This window comes from Anolis carolinensis, chromosome 4 (assembly GCF_035594765.1).
Source record: "Anolis carolinensis isolate JA03-04 chromosome 4, rAnoCar3.1.pri, whole genome shotgun sequence".
NCBI classification, from domain to species: domain Eukaryota; kingdom Metazoa; phylum Chordata; class Lepidosauria; order Squamata; family Dactyloidae; genus Anolis; species Anolis carolinensis.
In genome coordinates this window covers 47,558,881-47,580,643 of record NC_085844.1, presented here as the reverse complement: position 1 = coordinate 47,580,643, position 21,763 = coordinate 47,558,881, and the positions used below count along the sequence as shown (strand labels likewise).

General features: G+C 39.6%; 2 protein-coding genes across 2 annotated transcripts in view; one reads left to right on the top strand and one right to left on the bottom strand.

Annotated features, from left to right (window-relative positions):
• The window catches only part of lypla1 (lysophospholipase 1), a 36,931-nt gene extending 29,045 nt beyond the window's left edge, over positions 1 to 7,886 (bottom strand). Inside the window, exons 1-2 of the mRNA XM_003224305.4 lie at positions 7,686 to 7,886; positions 2,984 to 3,015 (exon numbers count right to left, since the gene is read on the bottom strand). Coding sequence (XP_003224353.1) covers positions 2,984 to 3,015; positions 7,686 to 7,754 — 101 coding nt within the window. The 5' untranslated portion in view covers positions 7,755 to 7,886. The remainder of the gene's footprint in view (positions 1 to 2,983; positions 3,016 to 7,685) is intronic.
• Positions 7,887 to 8,486: 600 nt separating this feature from the next.
• Positions 8,487 to 16,739, top strand: mrpl15 (mitochondrial ribosomal protein L15). Its single transcript, XM_003224304.3, has 5 exons — positions 8,487 to 8,668; positions 10,593 to 10,750; positions 13,000 to 13,165; positions 14,481 to 14,604; positions 16,287 to 16,739. Exons 1-5 carry the CDS (start codon positions 8,564 to 8,566, stop codon positions 16,622 to 16,624), a joined length of 891 nt encoding a protein of 296 aa, XP_003224352.1. The 5' UTR covers positions 8,487 to 8,563; the 3' UTR covers positions 16,625 to 16,739.
• Positions 16,740 to 21,763: the final 5,024 nt, after the last annotated feature.

Here is a 21,763-nt window from a genome sequence, read left to right as displayed (position 1 = left end):
TACTTTAAAATACTGCCCACTGAGCCAAGGGAAGAGGTCGCTGTATCGCAAGTGCGGACGTAACTCGGCTGGACGCAAGGTGAGGAGATAAGAAGATCAGGAGAAGACCGAAGCATTTATTCTTAGTTTTAGTTTGACTTTGTAAAAGAACAACATTTGATTTCGAGCATCATTAACACTCTTTACCTTTCCTCCCACTTTGTTTCAGGTTTGGAGAATGGAAGCCCAATTCTCTTAGACTACATTTGTGAGTCCAGAAATGTTTTTTTATGTATATTGTTGCCTTCTTTCACATTTGTTGTACCTAGGTTAATTATATTGTGTTTCTTTTAGATGTGTCAGTTGCCTAGTGTGATGACTCATGGGCCCTGCAGTCCTATTCCTGACAGTATTGTGGCAGATGAGGAGGAAAATATGGAGTTTTCCCCAGATTTCCGGTCGGAGTCAGAGCCTTGGCAGCTGCCTGAAGTTCTAGTCCAAGAACCAATTAAACCTGACCTTGGTGGGAACTCTCCCCCTTATGGGAGAAAACAGGCTTACACGACTGATAGAGGATCGAGAGAAAAATTTAGAAGTAGTGCTCGCCTTGCTGCCAAATATGCCACTGATTAGAAGTATTTCCCCTGAGAAAATACGGGGAGTCTTGCACCTGCAAGCTGGTTTCCTTCGCTCCCTGTTCTCTAGGGAAAGTGATTGTTGTTTGGGGAAACGAGACCCAATATAGGGAAATTGCGCGAAGGATTCCTTGCGGAGTCAATTCGTCAGCTCCTGGAGAGAGGTCATGTGTGTGTGGACTTCGAATCCTGTTCCTTGCCTCCTGAATCTAGTTCCAAGCCTTGTCCTCGTCTCACGGATTTACCACAGATCTTGTTCCATGCTTCAAGTTGCTTTGCCTTTAGCCACAGCTCCAGCCACGTTCCAAGTAACTTTCAGCCTTGTGTCAAGCTTCATTGGATTCAAGACTTTTTCTGTTTTCCCAACGCTTTGCTTGGCAAAGCGTGTGTTGCGGTTATTGGATTATAATCTTTGGACTCTAATATTTCATATTGGACAATAATCTGCTGGACTATATTTGGCCTCATTTGAAAGGTCTGCTTCTGAACTTTATTCTACACTTGTTTTTATTGACTTTATATATTCCTTTAATAAAGATATTAGATAGAATCTGGCCTCAGTGTATGGTTATTGGTGCCCAGCAGCCTAGATCCTGACACCTTGTATCATGCTTTTTTATACATATAATCATGTTTTTTACATATGTAATATCACGTTCCTTTGACATCTGTAATTGCCTTATATCATATTTTATATTGTGTTTTATATATGCAGTTACTTTACATGTTTCTTTTATGTATGGATGTATAATTTTTACATGTTTAATTATATTATTTGCAACTATAATTGCCTAATATCATGCTTCTTTTATATATGCAATGACATCATGTTTATTTAACGTATATAAGTGCCTTATATCATGTCCGGGTTATCATGTGTGTCTCCAGAGGGATGCAGCCCTATCCTTTGCAGGGAAAATATAGAAATATCTTCTAAATGGCTACTGTCTAGAATTTTGTTTTGTAAAGAAAGGAAAAGTTTATATGCTATTGGAAAGAAAGATACTATTTTATGTTTAAATTTTGGAAAGGAATAGAATTGGTTATTATTACTGTGGTCTAACCTTCAATTGTTTGCAAGTTGTTCTAAAGTTTGGATCGTAGAGTTTAATAAACAGAGTTTATGGTTTTGGCATCAAAACTGTTCATGTTGTGCTTAAATGGGATTGAATTTTCTTTAATTTGTGGCCCATAATAGGCTGGTTATAAGCCTGATCTGGAAGGCAGCCAAGGCAAAGACCATTGAGCTGCTGAACTTGCAGACTGAAAGGTCCCAGGTTCAAATCCCGGGAGCAGAGTGAGCGCCCGCTGTTAGCTCCAGCTTCTGCCAACCTAGCAGCTTGAAAACATGCCAATGTGAGTAGATGAATAGGTACCGCTGTGGCGGGAAGGTAATGGCACTCCATGTAGTCATGCCGACCACATGACCTTGGAGGTGTCTATGGACAACACTGGCTCTTGGGCTTAGAAATGGAGGTGAGCACAACCCCCAGAGTCAGACATGACTGAACTTAACGTCAAGGGATACCTTTACACACACACATATGCAGGGACTACACCAATTTAACAAAGTTTCAGCCACAAAAACAAAGTTTCTAAAGTAGAGCAATGACTTTCACAGTAAAGACAACCCAATTTAACAGGAAATAAGACTTTCAAACCAGGAACAGATTTCTGCAATTATTAAAAAATGGTTTATTATAAAAGCTATGAAAATTTGCCAAAAATCAGAGGATAAGGGAAACGTTCCACATTTTGGTGAGCTATCAGTGTTAAATGTGTTCTACCACTGTACCAAGTTTGAAGAAGATCACTCAAAAAATGAGGGCGGGAGAGCCCCCTAAGTCCCCCCCCCCTTCGGGCTGTTTTCGGGCCACCGCGCATGCGCGTCCGCCATTAACGAATTAATTTAGAAAATAACGAATTTTCGTTAATTTCGAAAAATTTAGGGGGCCAAATTCGTTATTAGCAACAAAAACGAAAAAATGCCCCCTCTAGTTTTGAAACGAGTTTAGAATCAAATTTTTCATGGATCGATCAAGCCTACCAGCTGGCCCTGACTGCCACTGCTGCTACATCCCACCCAGGCATTTCAAAAAGGCCAGAAACGGCACCATAGTGGAGAAAATAAAGGGAGTTGGTATTTCTTTTAGGTTCTCCTGGGATTAACGAAGTCAGGGATCCCCAAACTAAGGCTCGCGGATACAATAGAGTTAAGATATAGTACTTACATAGACCTGTGGATAAGTCAACCCAGTTTTTCGGAGTCAATTTTTTTACTACATTTTCTATATTTACACATGAGTATATACTATAAGGGATGTTTTCAAAGGGCAAAGTCTCACACAACATGCAAATAGTTTACTTACCCAGTATCTCCTAATCCATGAAGAAATATAACCTAGAAAACAATGACATGAAGATGATATCATTAATATAAAAGATTACATGGCTAAAAGCCCGTGTGAATAGATCTTATTCTTCAGTGCAGCACTTGCTTTTGAGCACTAACATATATTCTTGTGCTCTGTGCAACAAGCCTTGGTGAAAGTAGCTTGTATGATCAGGACTGAAGTCATCAGGGCCAACAAAACCATTTAACTGAGCTCTTGCACAAGTGCTAGGCCCATTGATGTTATGATCTTCATAACATCATTTATGTGAAAAACTGCATCCTTGTCTGAAAAGGTATCTATCTATAGCTATATATACATGTAATGATAGGAGTATGCAAGGTAGATTATTATAAAGGTTACAAAAATAATGGCAGCTATAAATGTTTGTTACTAATAAACCCTTTAAAATATTTTCATCTCTCCTTAGTTAGCATTCAGATTGTTATGCTGATTTCATCCTTTCTGTACTCTAATAAATTGTCTTTTTAAAAAAGTATTGAATAATTTTTTTGTAACTACTGATATTCAGAACTCTCACTTGTGAAGATACTTGTTGAAATGTGTCTGTTAATCAACTGTTTAAAAAAATCTACTCCCCCCACTCCACTCCTGTTAAACTCTTCTAGGGCATTCAAAACGGACTTTGTTTGGTGCAATGCCAATACAACGAATGGCATGAGTTCTGTTATTCTTGTCTTGATGAGCTCCCTCCACATCATTATTTGCTTACTAGTATAAGAAGCATTCATCAGCAGCATTATTAATATTTTTGCAACATATGCTTAAGAAGTAATCTTGAAATCTGGGACACTACCAAAGAAAAATACAGAGGACAGTGCTGCACGTACTTTAGGAATAAAACCATGGGGCAAGGAGGGAGGAGTAATCCAACAATGAAATGCATATACAAAATACCCATCAAACAAAGCTGATGTTATGTACAGACACCTTTTAAGGAACTTTCATTTAGCCTCCATATCACAGGAAACAATCCATTTGTGGTAGTTTGAGTGGTATATACAATAAGATTTCTAGAAATCTATTAGCATCACTAATATACTTGTGGTTTAGACTGATAAGGTCTAACCAACTGCAAGTTTTCCAAATAGGAAATGTGAGCACTCAGAACCAGTTACCAGTAAGAAGCTGGATGCTGCTTTATATATCCACATTTGTTCTCTTTTATTATTGTAGAAGATAGAATCAAACTAATCATTACCGTACATCATATGCCCTTGAGAGAAATGACTACATTTTTTTTCCTTTCCTAATGAGCACAATCAGTGTCAGGAGTCACACAAGCCTACAAAAACCTGGATAACACATGGATTTCTTACAAATAGAAAAAAAAGCTGAGAAATATCCAGCAGCAAGAGAATCACATGAAGAGCCTTGAGAACTCAAATGTTTTCATTCATTCTCAAGAACTGTTGATTTTGGACTTTCTTGTATGGTAACTGACACTACAATAATTCATTTAACTAAATTCACAGTTTTGGTTCCTTTAATCTAGTTTCACATTCACACAGCTTTGGAAAGAAATAAGAGGTGATGAAGTGTGATACTGCAACCAATTATTTCATCCAATAAGTACATGAACATGCAGGCTTCTGAAAACAATTTGTGTCACTCCCTAACACTCAGGGTGCATCTCCACAGTGCAGTTTAACACCATTTTAACTGCTATGGCTTAAGGCTATGAATCCTGGGAGTTCTACTTTGGTGAGGCACCAGCATTTTTTGACAGAGAAGGCTAAGGACTTTGTAAAATTACAACTCCCAAGACTCCATAGCATAGAGTCATGGCAGTTAAAGTGGTGTCAAATTATATTAATTCTACTGTATCAGCTGTGATTTAATTTCTACTTAAACACAACTGCTCCCCCCCCCCCACACACACACACCATCCCCCATGTATCAATAAGGCAACAAAATACATGATTTGGGATCCTTGAAGAGTGGCACTAAGATTATTACTTATATATTTTTCACAAGTTAGGACAATAGAATCTGAAAAGAAGAAGCACTGGTCTTTCTTTAGCTGGTGTTTGGAACTGCCTAAGGCAGGCATATCTACAGTGTTGCTTACTCAGAGCGGTGTCTAGGGGCCATTGCATTCCCTGCCTATCTGTAGTGTGTTTCCAAGAAGGACAGCAAAAATTATAGGCAATGAACACAAACAGGATACTGATCCCTGGAACCTTGGAGGAAAAATTATAATAATTGTTTACCTCACCTCAAATAGCTTTGGAAGAACTGATCTGTACAATAAGAAGCTTTTCAATTAAACCTAAAGATACAAGCAGGTGGCCAGAGCAAAGTCCCAGACTTAAAGGGGAAGTAGGGGCACCAAAATCTTACCAAGAGTTTGAACTTTCTAGCAATAACTACTATGCTAGAAGAACTGAAAAAGTATTTCGCTAGAAAGGAAGGATGGATATATTTATACAGAATGTTTCAAAATAATGGACCCAATTTCAAAGTAGTCTAGTTCACAATGGCAGCATGTTACAATTGCACAAAAAGTTATGTTACAGTTCTATTATCTGAGTGGAGGCCACAATGGGACGCTAGACAGAGAAGGATAATCCATTTTACGGAGGGAGGGAGCCTCCGGTCGAATAATGGAATTGTACCAAAGTTACAAACAGTTATCAAGTTTTACTAATCATTTTTTGAGTAAAAAAACAAATCTTAAAAATAATCCTGCAAATGAAGTCTTATATTATGGGGTCGCCATCTTGCGAAAGACTGAGGCTAGAGACTGTTTGTGCACTGAGAGAGGCATCTAGTGATCATCATTTGAAGCTCTGCGTCCTTTGAAACTCTATGCCAGACCCTTTCAAATGGTATGAATTTCATTCCTGGGCAGTTCTTGTTTGCAGAGAGAGATAAAGCATTTTCAAATCAGATAACCTTTTTGACAATCAGTATAAGATTGTCTTCAGTTCAAACAATGGGATGCTTGGGGGCGAGGAAATAGCATAATTAGGAACTAACACTGTACAAATGTTAGGAATTTTCTTTAAGGAATATTATGTTTGTGCATATATGAATCACTGTTCTTTTTTGTTCTTAAACATTTCATTTATATGTTCAGTTGCTTCCAACTCTTCGTGACCTCATGGATGAGCCCATGCCAGAGCTCCCTGCCTTCGCCACCCCTGGCTCATTCAAGGACAAGCCAGTCACTTCAAGGATAACATCCATCCATCTTGCCCTTGGTTGGCCTCTCTTCCTTTTTCCGTCCTTCCCAAGCATCATTATCATCTCCAAGCTTTCCTGTCTTCTCATGATGTGGCCAAAGTACTTCATCTTTGCCTCTAATATCCTTCCCTCCAGTGAGCAGTCAGGCATTATTTCGTGGAGTATGGACTGGTTGGATCGTCTTGCGGTCCAAGGCACTCTCAGAATTTTCCTCAAACTCCATGGTTCTAAAGTGTCTATCTTCCTTCACTCAGCCTTCCTTATGGTCCAGCTGGAGCCCCCGGTGGAGTAGTGGGTTAAAGCCATGTAACTTGAAGGTTGGGTTGCTGACCTGAAGGCTGCCAGGTTCGAATCCCACCCGGCGACAGCACGGATGAGCTCCATCTATCAGCTCCAGCTCCATGCGGGGACATGAGAGAAGCCTCCCACAAGGATGGTAAAAACATCAAAACATCCGGGCGTCCCCTGGGCAACATCCTTGAGACGGCCAATTCTCTCACACCAGAAGCGACTAAGGTTGCTCCTGACACGAAAAAAAAATGGTCCAGCTCTCGCCTTCATAGGTTCTACGGGGGTGTAACATCGTTTTAACTATGCGGACCTTCGTTGCCAGTGTGATGTCTCTACTCTTTGCTATTTTATCGAAGTTGGTTATTGCTCTCTTTCTAAGAAATAAAACGGCTTCTGATCAAGCTCCAGCAACACAACAAGGTAACGATCCTTTGCAGGAGTGTTAAACATGCCACATACTATATATTGCCCTGAGAGGCAAGAGAGGAAGATACCAAGTGATCTCCTGAACTTTACCAAGCCCCAGGGATTTGTCCACATTGCAGTATTAAAGCAGTTTGTTACTACATTAATTACCATGGCTCAACGCTATAGAATTCTAGAATTTATAGTTTTTAAACATTCTTTGACAGAAAGCCCTGAACCAGGGTAATTGAAATAACAGAATTATGTTTGCAGTGGTACTCCCCTGGCCAGCCTAGGGGTGCAGAAAGGATGCAGTTTGGCCATGGTTCTATGCTGTTAGACCAGGCACGGGTAAACTTTGGCCCTCTTGGTGTTTTGGACTTCAACTCCCACCATTCCTCACAGCCTCTGGCCTTTTCCTTTTCACTCTCAGCCGCATAAGGAAGGTGCCTGAGGCTGTTAGGAATGGTGGGAGTTGAAGTCCAAAACATCTGGAAGACCAAAGTTTGCTCATGCCTGTGTTTGATCCTGGTATCTGTGGCTTGGTGCCTGGGAATAAAGACCTTATCAAACTACAGCTCCCAGGGTTCCATAGCACTGAGCCATAGCGAAGTAGGGCAGGAGGCTTCTTTTCGCTTCAGAGGGGTAGGGCCGGAGGGACACTGTTCCCTGAGGCCTCCTCGGCTATTGAATCGGCCGCCACACCCTCCCATGGCCGCTTCCGTCGCTTCCTTCCCGCAGAGGGCTCTCCGGCACCTTGGGCCTCACTCACCGCGGCGGTGGCCTTCCTGGCGGCCGGGACGATGGCGGGGAGCGGGGCGGACATGTTGTTGCCGCACATACACTGGCCTCCTCTTCTCCTCCTCCTCCTCTTCCTTCTCCGGCGGCCAGTGAGAAACTGACAGGTCGGGAGGCGGGGAAAAGGGATGGGCCTGCATTAGGCGCTTAAGCCTCCTGAGGGAAACTAGGCGCGTGCGAGGCTCCGCCCCCTTGCCTCACCCCGCCATAAGGAGAGCCATTAAAGAAGGCATGACGGGAGTCGTAGTTTCAACTACAGCTCCAGGCTCCATCCTGCCTTCTGCCACTTTTGAGTGACTGCTGTGGAGCCTCTGAAAACCAGGCATTGGTTTTGTGGCAAAGGCCGGTGCTTGCTCGTGGACCAACTTCATGGTGGCTCTTGATGCCGCATATCGTTTCTCTCTCTTATTTCCCAGCTCCCAGGTGCCCTAATCATTAGCCACGACAGCGGAGGCTTCTGGGAGTTGAAGTCCTAAGCTCCTAAAAGATCAGAAGTAGGGAAAATTGAATTACAATGAAGAGTTTTCCTCAAACTCCACGGTTCTAAAGTGTCTATCTTCCTTCGCCGCTTTAACCGCCATGGCTCAGAGGGAGTTGTAGTTTTACAAGGTCCTTAGCCTTCTCTGCCAGAGTGCTGGTGCCTCACCAAACCACAAAACTCCCAGGATCCCATAGCAGTGAGTAGAAATCAAACTGCATCCATTCTACAATGGAGAACCATTCTGTAAACAATTCCGAGGGGGGCGAGTGTCTTTCATTTCCTACCTCTACGGCACGGGCGACGGGGGCGGTTCTGCGCGTGCGCGGAGCTCACTCGCTCGCTAGGGCTTCTCTGACTCTGCAGCGGACAGGATGGCGGCGAAGGGAGGGAACCGCGGCAAGGCCTTGGAGCTGCTGCGGACCTTGCCCCGCGTGAGCCTCGCCAACCTGCGGCCCAACGATGGCGCCCGGAAGAAGGTGAGTTTTCCGGAGCTCTTTACGCAACGGCTTCTTGTTTAAGAGGTCTTCCTCATCATGTTCTCTCTGCAAGGGGCCCTGCGCCTTTAAGGGCAGCAACACCGGTCGGAGGTCAACAAGCATTGCTTTCCCAGCTTGCAGATGCAACAAGTAGGACTCATCAAGACTTGAGTTTCTGCCTCAAAGGTGCTACATGCGGGTCTATTCCTGGCAAGTGAGGCCCCTTCCACACAGCTGAATAATATCCCACACTATCTGCTTTGAGCTGGAGTATGGACTCAGATAATTCGGTTCGAAGCAGATATTGTGGGTTATTCTGCCCTGATATTCTGGGTTATATGGCTGTGTGGAAGGGCCCTGATTAATATTTACATCAGATTTAAAGTCAACATGTATGTGGTGTTGGTAGTGCTGGACTAGGGGCTTAAAGGGGATTTGAGTTCAAATCCTAAACAGCCATGGAAACCCGCAAGATCCAAATGCTTTTGGATCTTGGCCATACCGCCCAGAAACCTCACAGCAACCTATTTTACAGGATCTGGCAGCTTACTAAACTACAACTCCGCAGTGTAAATGCATCATGGCAAACCCTTTGTGAATCAATCTTGCCCAAAAAATACCCCATGAATTGTTTGCCTCGTCATAGAGTAGAATCACAGAGTGGGAAGACACCCCCAAGCACCACCAGTTCGACTCCTTTCCATGCAGGAACACACAATCAAAGCACTCCTGACTGATGGCCATCCAGCCTCCGCTTAAAAGTCTCCAGGGAAGGAAACCTCATCACACAGCTCTTACCATCAGAAAGTTTTCCTAATTATTTTTAGGAGGACTCTTTCTTCCTGTAATTTGTATCCTTTGCTCCAGAGCAACAAAAGGCAAGCTTTTGGTGGGGATTTGTTGTTCCCTCCTCAATGTGACATCACTTAAAATATCTAAACATAGCTCTCATGTCCCCTCTCAGCCTTCTGCAAGTGAAACATACCCAGCTCCCTCAGTTGTTCCTCAAAGAGCTTGGCTTCCAAACCTTTGATAGTTTGTGTCACCCTTCTCTGGACACATCTAGCTTGTCAATATCCCTTTTGAATTATGGTGCACAGAACTGGACACAGTGCTATTCCGGGTGAGGTCTAACCAAAGTAGAACAGAGGGGGATTACTCTGGATCTTGACACTATGCTCCGATTGATGCCGCCTAGAATCTCATTGGCTTTTGAAGCTGTTGCATCACACTGTGGACTCCTGTTCAGCATGTGGTCTGCTAAGACTCCTAGAACTTTTTTCCATTGACTTTTTTCAAGCCAGGTGTCACCATTTCTGACCCAAGGCAGGCATATCACAATTTTTTTCTGCTTGAGGGCCTAAGTTGGAAATTTGAAGGCACACAACAACAAACTGCAAGAATCCTCAGGCCACAATAGATACTGCTTGGTATTTGGTTTATAAATCCTGGCTTGCTTAAGAGCAACAGACTAGAATCCTGATTCAGAAGTAAACTCTTTCTCAGGTCCCTTCCACACAGCCATATAACTCAGAATATCAAGGCTTGATAATCCACATTATTTGCTTTGAACTGGGTTATCTGAGTCCACACTGCCAGTTCAATGTGGATTTCATTCAGCTGTGTGGAAGGGGCCTCAGTGGTTTATCTGGTTTTCCGAGAAGGAAGAGCATAATGACAGTGAATATACAGTATAGCAGAAATCCTGGATTGCTTTATGAGTGATCCAGATAATGTTTCCAAATGGTTGAATCAGAGAACAAAATATTTTCAGCACAATGCTATATGTTTATACAAAAGTAAATATGCATAAAATAGAAGCCTCAAATATTGCATTCTTCAAAACTGGTGCAGAAGTATCTCCTTTCTCTAATGCATTGAATTTATCATATATAACAAGCTGATGAAAAATTATTGCTTTTAGGAAAGGAGACGTGGGCGTGGCAGGCATGGAGGTCGGAAAAGTGGCCGAGGTCATAAAGGAGAAAGGCAAAGAGGAACCCGCCCACGTTTAGGATTTGAAGGAGGCCAAACTCCCTTTTATTTAGTTATCCCCAAATACGGCTACAATGAAGGGCACAGGTAAGATTAGTTCCAGAGTTACTGTTGTTCAAATTCTTTTCTGTAGTCCTTTAACTGCTTAAGTGTTCCTTTAATCACACTGTCACATTTACATTGACTTAATGTCTCTCCTCAAGACTTAAGGAACTGTACAGTATAGTTAAAATACATAGCTTAAAACATTTAAATACATATGCTAAAAATCATAGACATGAGATTGAAACAAAAGAAAATCATATCAGTAAAGTGCCAGTTTAAATTCATAGTTTAAAATGAACTCTGTAGGCCTGCCTGAAGGGATAGATCTTTATTTCTGTTTAAATTCAGTGTGTTTAGCTATCAAATCTCTTCTAGCAGATCATTCCACAGTTTGGGGAGGCAATTGAAGAGGTCTTCTGCACATATGTGTGCAGTCATGCACACATGCTACTCTGAAGATTGCTGTGTGTTCTTTTGCCAACCTATATCCATATACGACGAGAAGTTATCTTGGTAAACAGAAACAATACACTGGATAATTCATGGCACCTGATAAAGCAAAAATAGAAACCTTTCAATAATGATTAATGAATTACTCGGTGTGTCTTTGGAGTTATTAGCTTCTTTTTCAGGAATCGAGAAAGATGCCAACAGTACATGGCATTCCTGAAGGACAAAACTTAACAGAAAATAGAGAGGGTATTGTTCCTCTCTGTTGCTTGAAAGCTGTGCTGAAAAAGATTTTGTCCATTAGAAAGCAGGAAAGTTGTGTATGGTTGGAGTTAGTAACTCCCTAGTCATTTTTGATTCCAGAAAAAAGGAGGTAATAATTTACAAATGTGTTGCGCAATTAATGAGCCATCATTAATAGTTTCATTATTTATTTATTTATTTACAGTATTTATATTCCGCCCTTCTCACCCCGAAGGGGACTCAGGGCGGATCACATTATAACACACATAGGGCAAACATTCAATGCCCATAAACACATCAAACAGAGACTGAGAGACACACGCAGAGGCAAGTTAACGTTCTTCTGAGGGGATGTTCGATTCTGGCCACAGGGGGGAGCAGCTGCTTCATCATCCACACTGACGGCACTTCCTCATTCCAGGTCGTAAATTAGTTAATCTTGCCTCCCCACTTTATAAGTAGTACCTTATCTCCTACTTGATAGATGCAACTATCTTTCGGGTTGCTAGGTCAGCAACGAGCAGGGGCTATTTTTTATTTTTAATTGACGGGTGCTCACCCCGCCACGGGCTGGCCTCGAACTCATGACCTCATGGTCAGAGTGATTTAAGGCAGCTGCTCAACAGCTGCGCCACAGCCACAGTTTCATGTTTTTGTCCATCACTGGGTTCACTTTCCTTTGGTTTGGAAAAATAAAAAGAAATATTTGTTTCTCCTCAGAACAATGTCTTCTTTATTTTTGCACTTTAAAAAAATTGAAGTGTGATTATGTTGTTTGTACTGTGTGTAGAAGTATTTGTAGAGCCTGTAAAATAATTTCCAGATAAAATTACAAGGGTATAATTTAAGAATTAAAGAAGAGGGGAAAAGAGTGAAGGGTTTCTTGCTCCTTTCATGGAAATGAAGTTGGGGCATGGGAAGACCGTAATCCCTTCAGCCTCTTGCCCTTGGTTGCTGGAGGGCTAGCAGCCTGATCTGCTTTACCCAGATTCTGAAACAGCCTTTTGCTGTATGGACATGTTTAGGCAGTAATACAACACTCCAGTTTCCTCAGATGTGATGGAAGATACAGCTGTGCACTGCTCTCAGAATCAGCAGGTACTATTTGGTGTACTGTGTTAGTTTTGCAGCCTGGCTTTTGGGTTGTCTACAAAAATAAGTTGATGCACTGCACAATCTTATACTTCTCAAAGGCAGAAGCACTGAAAGTATTGCCAAAAAGATGATAAATCGAGGTATAGGGGGCTGTCCATAAAAGGGAGACATGTGAAAGTTGTATCTACATAAATATTGTGTCTAAATGAAACAGTAAGCCTGTTTTCTGGCATTTAAAAGGATTCATGCATAAGATGGACTGTTTTTATTTCTGCATTTCTTATTGCGTTGTGAAACAGTTCACGCTAAGTTTCCACGATGAAAAACAAAGTACTCTGCTGAAATATACACTCAAGTAGTATGGCAGCCTTGAGCCCTCTCAACAGAGCTTGACCAAGGGAACTGTCAGCTGGATAGCTCCTTTAGCATTCATAATTTGTTTTGAATTAGCTTTGCATTTTGAAAGCCTAAATCTGTTTCCTTTTATTTCATCATTGCTACAGTTTCAGGCATCAATATCCTCCCTTGTCTCTCCAAAAGCTGCAGTACTTGATAGATTTAGGTAGAGTTGATCCCACAGAGCCAATAGATCTAACACAGCTGACAAATGCCAGAGGAGTAGCAATACAGCCACGGAAAAGACATTATGGCATCCAGCTTGTGGAGGAGGTAGGTCTATAATATATAATATTCATTTTAGTTGTCTTAGTTTTTTTCAAGTGCAAAAGTGTGATTTATTTATAATTTCTTTGTTTGAAAAGTGTATGGAGGAAATAATGATAATAATAATAATAAAGCTTTATTTTTATCCCGCCCCCTCTCCCCTTGGGGGCTCAGGGCAGCTAAGGAACCATAACTCTACCAGAGAGCATTGTAGACTATGAGAGTGTTTATATATTCCTACATAACGATTCAATAGATTTAATAAATGATTTGCAGCGAAACCAAGTTTGGAAAGTTAAAGTAAATTTTGATTGGCATCCTAATTTGAGTTATTTGAACCACATTAATAACAGTATCATATTTTCCTCACAATCTTCTGAAAAATTACACATAGAAGTAGAAATGAATGCAACAGAAATAAAATAGATGGTCCTCTTAGGAATATATTCTTAGGGCAGACTGTTAAAATAGATGCAATTAATTCCGTGTGTCATCTGGAAGTGTGCCATAAACAAGTTGCTCTTGAATCTCAGTGTGCACAATTCTCAAAGTAGTTATTGAATATTTTCAACAAAGTTCCAAAACTATTATTTTTTTGCTCTCTATGTTTAGAAAGAATGAAAACTATTTATATTCCATGTCCTTGAATGACTGAAACTTCTCAATATTTATTGAAAGCATTTCACAAAACAATGTATAAAGAACAGGCACGAAACAAAGTTAAAACTGCTTCCTTACCATGCATGTAAGTTAGAGTGGTAAGCTTTTCTCTAATGTGTAAATGATTGTAATCTCAAACTAAAGGCAAATTCAGCCCAAAGATTTTCAATTCTCACCTGGATATCTGTAGAGAAGGGATGTGCCATTAAAAAGGGTTCCAAAGTTTGGGAGTCACCACTGACAAGGGTCATATTTGATGCACCTATATATATGGACTTGATGAATCTGAATAGAAGGGATTTGAGTAGGAGCCTTTATGTGGAGTTTAGTATGCAGGCAGGACTGTATGCAAGAAAATGGTCCAGATGACCTATAGCCAAGGCATTTCAGAGTTGTATTGATAACACTTTACACTTCAGGTTACATCCAAAAGCGTATTGTCCTATCAGTGTAGCTGGGACAGATCTGGAGTTTTGTTTTCAGACTTCTTGGATCTCACTGGTATTCAAGTGGCTGCATGTAAAAAGCAGCCCTCTCAGTGCATAGTGGTCAGACAGTGAGAGTAATGATAGATTGAATCCTGTGCTGCAAATGAAATTGTCGTAGCTTAATTGCTGTGTATATGATCCACCACATATGACCTCTTCATATATACTTTCAGGGGTCTGATATATTTATGGCAAAAATAAATATTGAAGTGCAGATGGCATCGGAATTAGCCATTGCTGCTGTTGAAAAAAACGGTGGTGTTATTACAACGGCTTTCTATGATCCAAGGAGTTTGGGTAAGAAAAAGTCACTGTTTTGCTTGAAGTCTTAGTTTATTACATGAATCAAACACTATTTTTTATTCTGACCATTTTCATTTTGGTTTCTTGAAAAATAAGAAATGCTGACATTATCTCCTTTGCATTTGATTTTACATTGTTGTCAGTGAATTCTAGTAAAATATCCCCATCTATCACCTCAAAATAGAGATAAGTTTCTCATATGTATTAAAGTCTGTCCCCCCTCCCCGAATTTTCACAAAAAATGAAAAAGCATGATGAAAAAAATCTGTTGTTAAATTAGGAATATAAAATATATTACATATGATATTGCATTTTTGTGTTTGGTATGTGAAAAGAATTCAATAATTACAGTTCTAATAAAAAGAACTGTGAAAACTTACTGATAGCGCATGGGGTGCAGACCCAAAATTAATAAGAACATCTGCTCTGGCCTTGTTTTACTCAACTGTTGCGTATGCCTGTCCCATCTGGCATAAATCTGTCCACGTGAAGCAGGTGAATATAGTACTGAGTGAAACATGTAGAGTAATCACAGGATGTCTTAAATCTATACCTGCAGATAGACTTTATAAGCTAGCTGGCATTGCCCCCCCCCCCCAACGTGCAACAGGAAGTTGCTGCCAATTGCGAGAGAAATAAGGTTGAACACTGTGAAAGCCACTCACTGTATGGCTATCAGCCTCCTCCCAGTAGATGTAAATCAAGGAAAAGTTTCATGAGAACCACCACTCCTCTAAATATTCCCCCAGCAACAGCAAGAATATCCCTGTGGGCAGCAAAATCAGGCAATTCCAACTGAATAGCCCCCTACAAGGGTCTTCCTCCAGGGGCAAACCGAAAATGGGCAACTTGGAACAGACTTGGAAGTGGAGTTGGCAGATCAAAAGACAATCTAGCAAAATGGCACTATCTAGAAGAATCCTACACCTTGTGCAATTGTGGAGCAGAACAAAAAACTCGGCATCTGTATGCTCGCCCACAGTGCCCTGCCTCATACACAGAGGAAGAATTGTTTAAAGCTACAGACAGTGCGGTTGCTGTTGCCCGTTTTTGGTCTAAAATTATTTAGCTGCTTATGCTCCCTTTATTTTGCTCCCTTTGTTTTATCAGTTTTATACTTAATTATTTATGCAATGCTTTTGACATGAAATAATAATAATATACTGAAAAAAGAAAATTAAGATCAGTAATTGCAATTATAAGGTACTGTACATTGTCTTAAATGGAAGTGTCTTTAATATGTAGTTTTTGGAAATAAAATATATGAAACTTATCTTAAACATTTTATACTTGATTCTGTAATAAAATATTCCATCTTCAATTGTTCCATTATTTTTCCTGGAAAAATGTATTTGGAAAAAAGCAGGTTTTTTTTTCATTGACCTTGTTCCATCCAGGTTTTCACACTTCTGTGTCAAAATAAAAGTTTTACTAAGATTATAACACAAAGTATTTTTTAAACTTCCAGATTTATTTATATATCACATTACAGGTATAATTGTAGCAATAGTATAAAAGGGAGTGGATGTCTATAATAACATGCAGATATAAGTAAATAAAATGCTCATAAAATAAATGTAAATATAAGTAAATAAACTGTACCTATCCGCATTACACCCATCTTTCTGAGACACTTATACCACTGTCACTAATACTATATATTTCTCTTCATACAGAAATTCTTTGCAAGCCTGTCCCATTTTTTCTGCGAGGCAAACCTATTCCAAAGAGAATGCTTCCTTCTGAAGATCTTGTTCGTTACTATACAGATGCTAATAACCGTGGCTACCTGGCCGATCCATCAAAGGTTCGAGAGGCAAGAGTGGAACTTGCCAAAAAATATGGCTATGTATTACCAGATATTACACAAGATGAACTGTTCCAAATGCTGAGCCGGCGCAAGGATCCTAGACAGATTTTCTTTGGCCTTGCTCCAGGATGGGTTGTAAACATGTCAGAAAAGAAAATTCTGAAACCAACAGATAAGAACTTGCTAAAATACTACAGTTCGTGAGCATTCAAATTGAAGACAACTCTTGGAGTTCACATAAAGTCAGTTTAATACATGAACTTGTTATTTTTTGCTGTAGAACAGACCTAGTTATAATTCAAATAAAATGTTAAAAATATTTGTTATATAAACGTATGTCTTATTTCCAAAAATAGTGTACTTAGTTCTTAATATCCTACAATGGGAAATATAGGTGTTTCTCCCGTCACAGTATTTATGTGATTTGCTCCTCTAAAACACTTTGTCAAAATTTCCTATCCTTGTTCTTTCCAATATCCTCTTTTTTTCTTTTAAATATTCATGAAACATGCTTTCCACAACAAAAAAGATGATTTTTGTTTACCTTGCATAGGTAAACAAAAATACAAGATGTTTCGAAATTACCCAATTTCAAAGAAGGATTTTGGACGATGGCACCATGTTGCGATTACATGCAAAATTACAAATGGTTAAATGAGTTACCATGTTTTTCTAACAATTTTGAGCTAGAAACAAATGTAAAAAAATAACCTTGCAAATGGGGAATATCTCATTAGGTCTTATGTTGTAAGGTTGCCATCTTGCAAATAACTGAAGAGAGACATTAACAATACTTCTTAAAATTCTGTTCCCGGCCCTTTCAAGGAGTGCGAGTTTCATTCCTGGCCAGTTCATGGTTGCAGAGATACAGCTATTCAAATCAGATGTATTTTTCTGAAACACCCTTTTTAAAAACCTAAAATCCTTTTAAAGACTATCTAAAAGACATCCAGGGAAAGGTTTGCCACATAAACAGTGCTGTGCACATCAGTAGAACAGACAATAAATCTTTACCTGTAGATCTTAAATTCCTAGATGATGCATATACTATGGTAGCCGAGCTGCTAGATACTGGAGGAGATTGGAATACGAAGCCCTAAATACAAAACAAAAACAAAAAGTTTGAAACATGCCATGGAACCAACTGGTAGTTAATGAAGGGATTTATGGGAGGAAGAAACATGTAGTGATACTTCCATGCCAAATGAGTGTTTAGGCAGTAGCATTTGCTAAAAATAAAAGGTCCCTCCTGCCTACCTTTTAACCCATCACATAATGTAAACACAGGTTTCATTTTTTTCAGGGTATCCTGTCCTGTATCCTGATGATTATCAGATTAACAAGTGATACCTGTTGTTGTTACAGTATTGCTGGTTTAATTTGAGGGGTGTGGGAGGATGCAGAAACATTTATTGCTTTCCCTTATTTGTGCTTCTAGGGTTTTTTTTAAATAAACCAATTCACAATTGTACTCTGGAAATGGAGACGTTCAACAGGAAAGCTGTTCCACTGGTAGCTAGAGAGGAAGTTAGTCATCTTAATTAAGACTAGATGACAAAAATGTTACACTATTGGTATATTACAACAGGATAAAAAACGAACATGTACTGAATTCTTTTCAATAGGATGAAGAAACAATGTTGTTAAAAATGCTGCCCACGGATTCTTGAAAGACAAAATAGCACAGTTTTGGATAAGATTGCGTTCTGAATCAGTGTCAAGTGAAAGAGAAATTCAGACAAACTCAGACAAAATGATAAAGGCGAAAGAATCAAAACAGGAAACAGATGTCTAGTGACGCGCACACATTGGAGATGACTTGCTTCTCAAGCACCATCTTAGTCACAGAGCAGCTGTATCCTGACACCAATATTTTGGTGGTATCAATACTTTAAGAGCCAAAGCAGCCACGTTCCACAAAGTCTGATCATTTCATTTTAGACTAGCACTCTTCCATTCCACTCACAGTCAGAGGAGACATTGATAGCCATGCAAAGTTTGTAAAACTGGAATTATAATATTGCAACTGTCTCATCCCATTTTTGCTACACTTCCTAATGTTTTGTGATAGGAGGTGTTTTATTTACTCATTAAGTCTGATGAGGCTATAGAGGATTTCCTACTCACAGTGTTATTTTAATAGACTACCAATACCCCAGATAATGTAATAATGACCAAAGGCATAAAGACATTATCATCACAATATTTCCTAATCCTCTCAAATGGCTCTCACTAGAATATAACTAAGGCTAAATCTACACTGCCATTTAATGCAGTTTGAAACTGCATTATATGGTTAGTATAAACTCATATAATGCAGTTTAATGCAGTTAAGTTGCATTATATGGGTGTACAACTGCATTCCAATGCCATTAAACAGCATATACTGGCCATATAATATAGTTGCAAACTGCATTACATGGCAGTGTAGATCTAATCTGCTTATTTAATTTATATCCTCGCTCTCAATATGGCACCCAGTACAGTTCAATATATGAATTGAAATTAATGTGGTTTAAACAATGGGTAAAGCAAGCATTTAGAAAATGTAAATTCATGCTTAAATACAAGAATCTAAAACCGTTTTAAGAAGCTATTAAAATATGCAGTGAGTTCTTGGTATCCAATGCAGTTTCGTTTCAGGATGCCCTGTGGATATCAAAATCTATGGATTCTCAAGTCCTTTTATACACAATGGTATAGTAAATTGGTGTCCCTTAAATAAAAGTGCAAATCAAGGTTTGTATTTTGGATAGTTAAAAATATTTTAAACTATAGATGGTTGAATCCATTGAAGCTGAGTCTATGATATGTAGAGTTAACTGTAATAATGATGGCAGAAATACAATACAACACATGCCAATTAAAATTCTTTTGCAATGTATAATTTACACTCAGACCTGAGTAAACAGAAAGGTTTTCTCTTCCTGGCAGAAAGAAAACAGAACCCTAGCTTCCTGTGGGGAGTATTTTTGCCTTATGTTTTGTCTATTCTGTGTTGCCAAACATGGGGTAGGCAACTGTGGTGGGTCCAGAGGAAGTAATTCTTTGCCCTTGGATCCTTCTAGGGTCACAAGGACCACCAAAACTGGAAAAAATGGGGTGAGGGTGGGAAGGAGTCAGAAAACTATTTTTAGTTTTCAAAGAAATGAAATGTTTGTGTGAGTCTTGCAATTTATTTAAAAAGGAATTGTTGGCCTTGGAAATGTTATTCTGAAGTGATCAAGTGCCATATGAACACCTTCTGCGAACACTAGGGGGAGATGTTATACTTAGGCTAAGATGGTGAATGTTTCTTAAAAACAATTGGTCCTAATGACCCTGCCAGGTACTAACCTTAGTTAAAAACAAGCATCACGAACTTATCCACTATCTCTGGATGAAAGCACAATTTGCTTATGAATCTGAGTCCCTTTCAGGGTGAGAAGGGCAGGGTATAAATGTAGCAAATAAATAAATATCTTAAACTCGGGCATCCTAATTTGCATTTTTAAAAAGTTCAACATTTGGGACCATTCGAGAATTTGAAGTCTGGATGGAAACCATTTGTGGATGTGAAATTTTAACTCCACAGCCCTGCTTTCAGTGTACAATTTCAACATTCCTCTGACTGCTAAAGTTAAAAAAAAAAAAGGGGGGGGGTTCTGTGTTCGGTTGTTTGTTTTTATTAAGGATAGCCACCATACCAGCTTGCCTGGCAACAATACACACTATTGTCAAAGAAGAAAAAAGTCTTGGGTTTAAGGAAACAGATTCTCATGTTGAGAATCTGACTGGACCAGCAGTATAATCTGATTTCCATTTCATCGGAGGGGAATTTTTTTATTGCCAACCTGACAAAGAAGTATTAGCCATTACAGTTGCCATGAATGCTCAGGTACTTCTGAATACATTTGGTCTCGTGCCAGATGGGAGCCAGCATGGTGCAGTGATTTGAGCATTGGACTATAACCTGGAAACCAGTGGATTGAATCCACATTTCACCATGAAACCCATTGAGACTCGAAGGAAGGAAATGACAAAACTGTTCTGAACTAATCCTGTCAAGAAAACCCTGTGATAGGGTCACCATAGGTCAGAAACATCTTGAAGGCACACAACAACAACAACAACAACAACAAGCAATTGATGGTTCCTGCAGTTCAACACTGCCACCCTACTTTGTAGAAAATGAACTCCATGAGTAGTTTCTGAGCAGCTTTGCTTTCTTTTATGGATAAAGTGTATTCACTTGGCCACAATTCATTCAGACTTTGTGAACAGATGTAATCCAGGGATTTTGTTCATTAGTTTTTCAAGAATCAGAACATGTGATCAACCATATTCAAAAGCCATCAGAGATGTCTCTCAAGACATAAAAAGTGAGATTACCTTTTTCATCTAAAAAAAAAAAAAGACTGAGAAATAACCCGTGTCTCCTTAAAATGCCTAATCATCTCTTTGTTTCAGGAAACCAATACTAATGCCTACTAGGCTAAATCATGCTCACATTTCAATTAGATCTACATGGAAGGACACAGTATCTAATACAAGCAAACAACAGTGGAAATTTCTCAAAGGGAGGCCATTGCTTAAAATAGGAATCTCTTGCATATCTTTTCAATCTAACCATAGTTGGATGTGTGCAGAAACTAGTGCTTCAAATAAGAATTAAACACCTTATCTTTAAAAAGGAATACATATTATTATTGAAAATATATCTGGAACCAATGCCATTTGATTTTAAGATGCTGCATTATACTTTAAGCAAGAAGCTGCAGTGTAATTTAGTGTAATTTTCCCACAAAAATAAAAAGGGGGGGGGGGGGAAGAGGACTCATATCAACAACACAGTTTATTTCCATAAATTAACTCCTAGACTGGCAGAGAATGTTCTAATCTCTGTCCCTAAAACCCTGGTTGACTGTCAAAAGTCAGAAAAATCCAGACCTTTCAACTTCTTACAGTCTCCTGCTGAGTGTAAAATATGGCTCCCTGACACAAGGTCAGTAAAGCTTCCAAATGCACCAAGATGGCACAAATCAGACAAAGGGAAAGAACATGTTGTGCCACTTGCTGATAGAGACACAGTGAAAAGGAGAAATACAGGGTCAAGCTGGTTCCTGCTATAATAAGTGAAAGCAGTGCCAGTTGAAAATGATTTGCCCAACTTGGATGGTGACATATGCCTTTTTTTCCCCAGAATCCTGAGACTCTAAAGAGCAGATTTTGAAAATGTGGGGTTCCTAAATATAACTATTCCAAGCTCTGCCTAGAGAGGATCCTTATGAATATGAGTACGTTCTCAGAATGAAAGACATGAGAAAAAGTATAATTTATTATGAGTTGCTTGCCTTTGTTTTG

Excerpts from the sequence above, each read along its gene's own strand:
- mrpl15 (XM_003224304.3), top strand. The coding sequence starts at position 8,564 with ATGGCGGCGAAGGGAGGGAACCGCGGCAAGGCCTTGGAGCTGCTGCGG. Across the intron at positions 10,751-12,999 it reads GGCTACAATGAAGGGCACAG|TTTCAGGCATCAATATCCTC; the intron begins GTAAGATTAGTT and ends TCATTGCTACAG. Across the intron at positions 14,605-16,286 it reads CTATGATCCAAGGAGTTTGG|AAATTCTTTGCAAGCCTGTC; the intron begins GTAAGAAAAAGT and ends CTCTTCATACAG.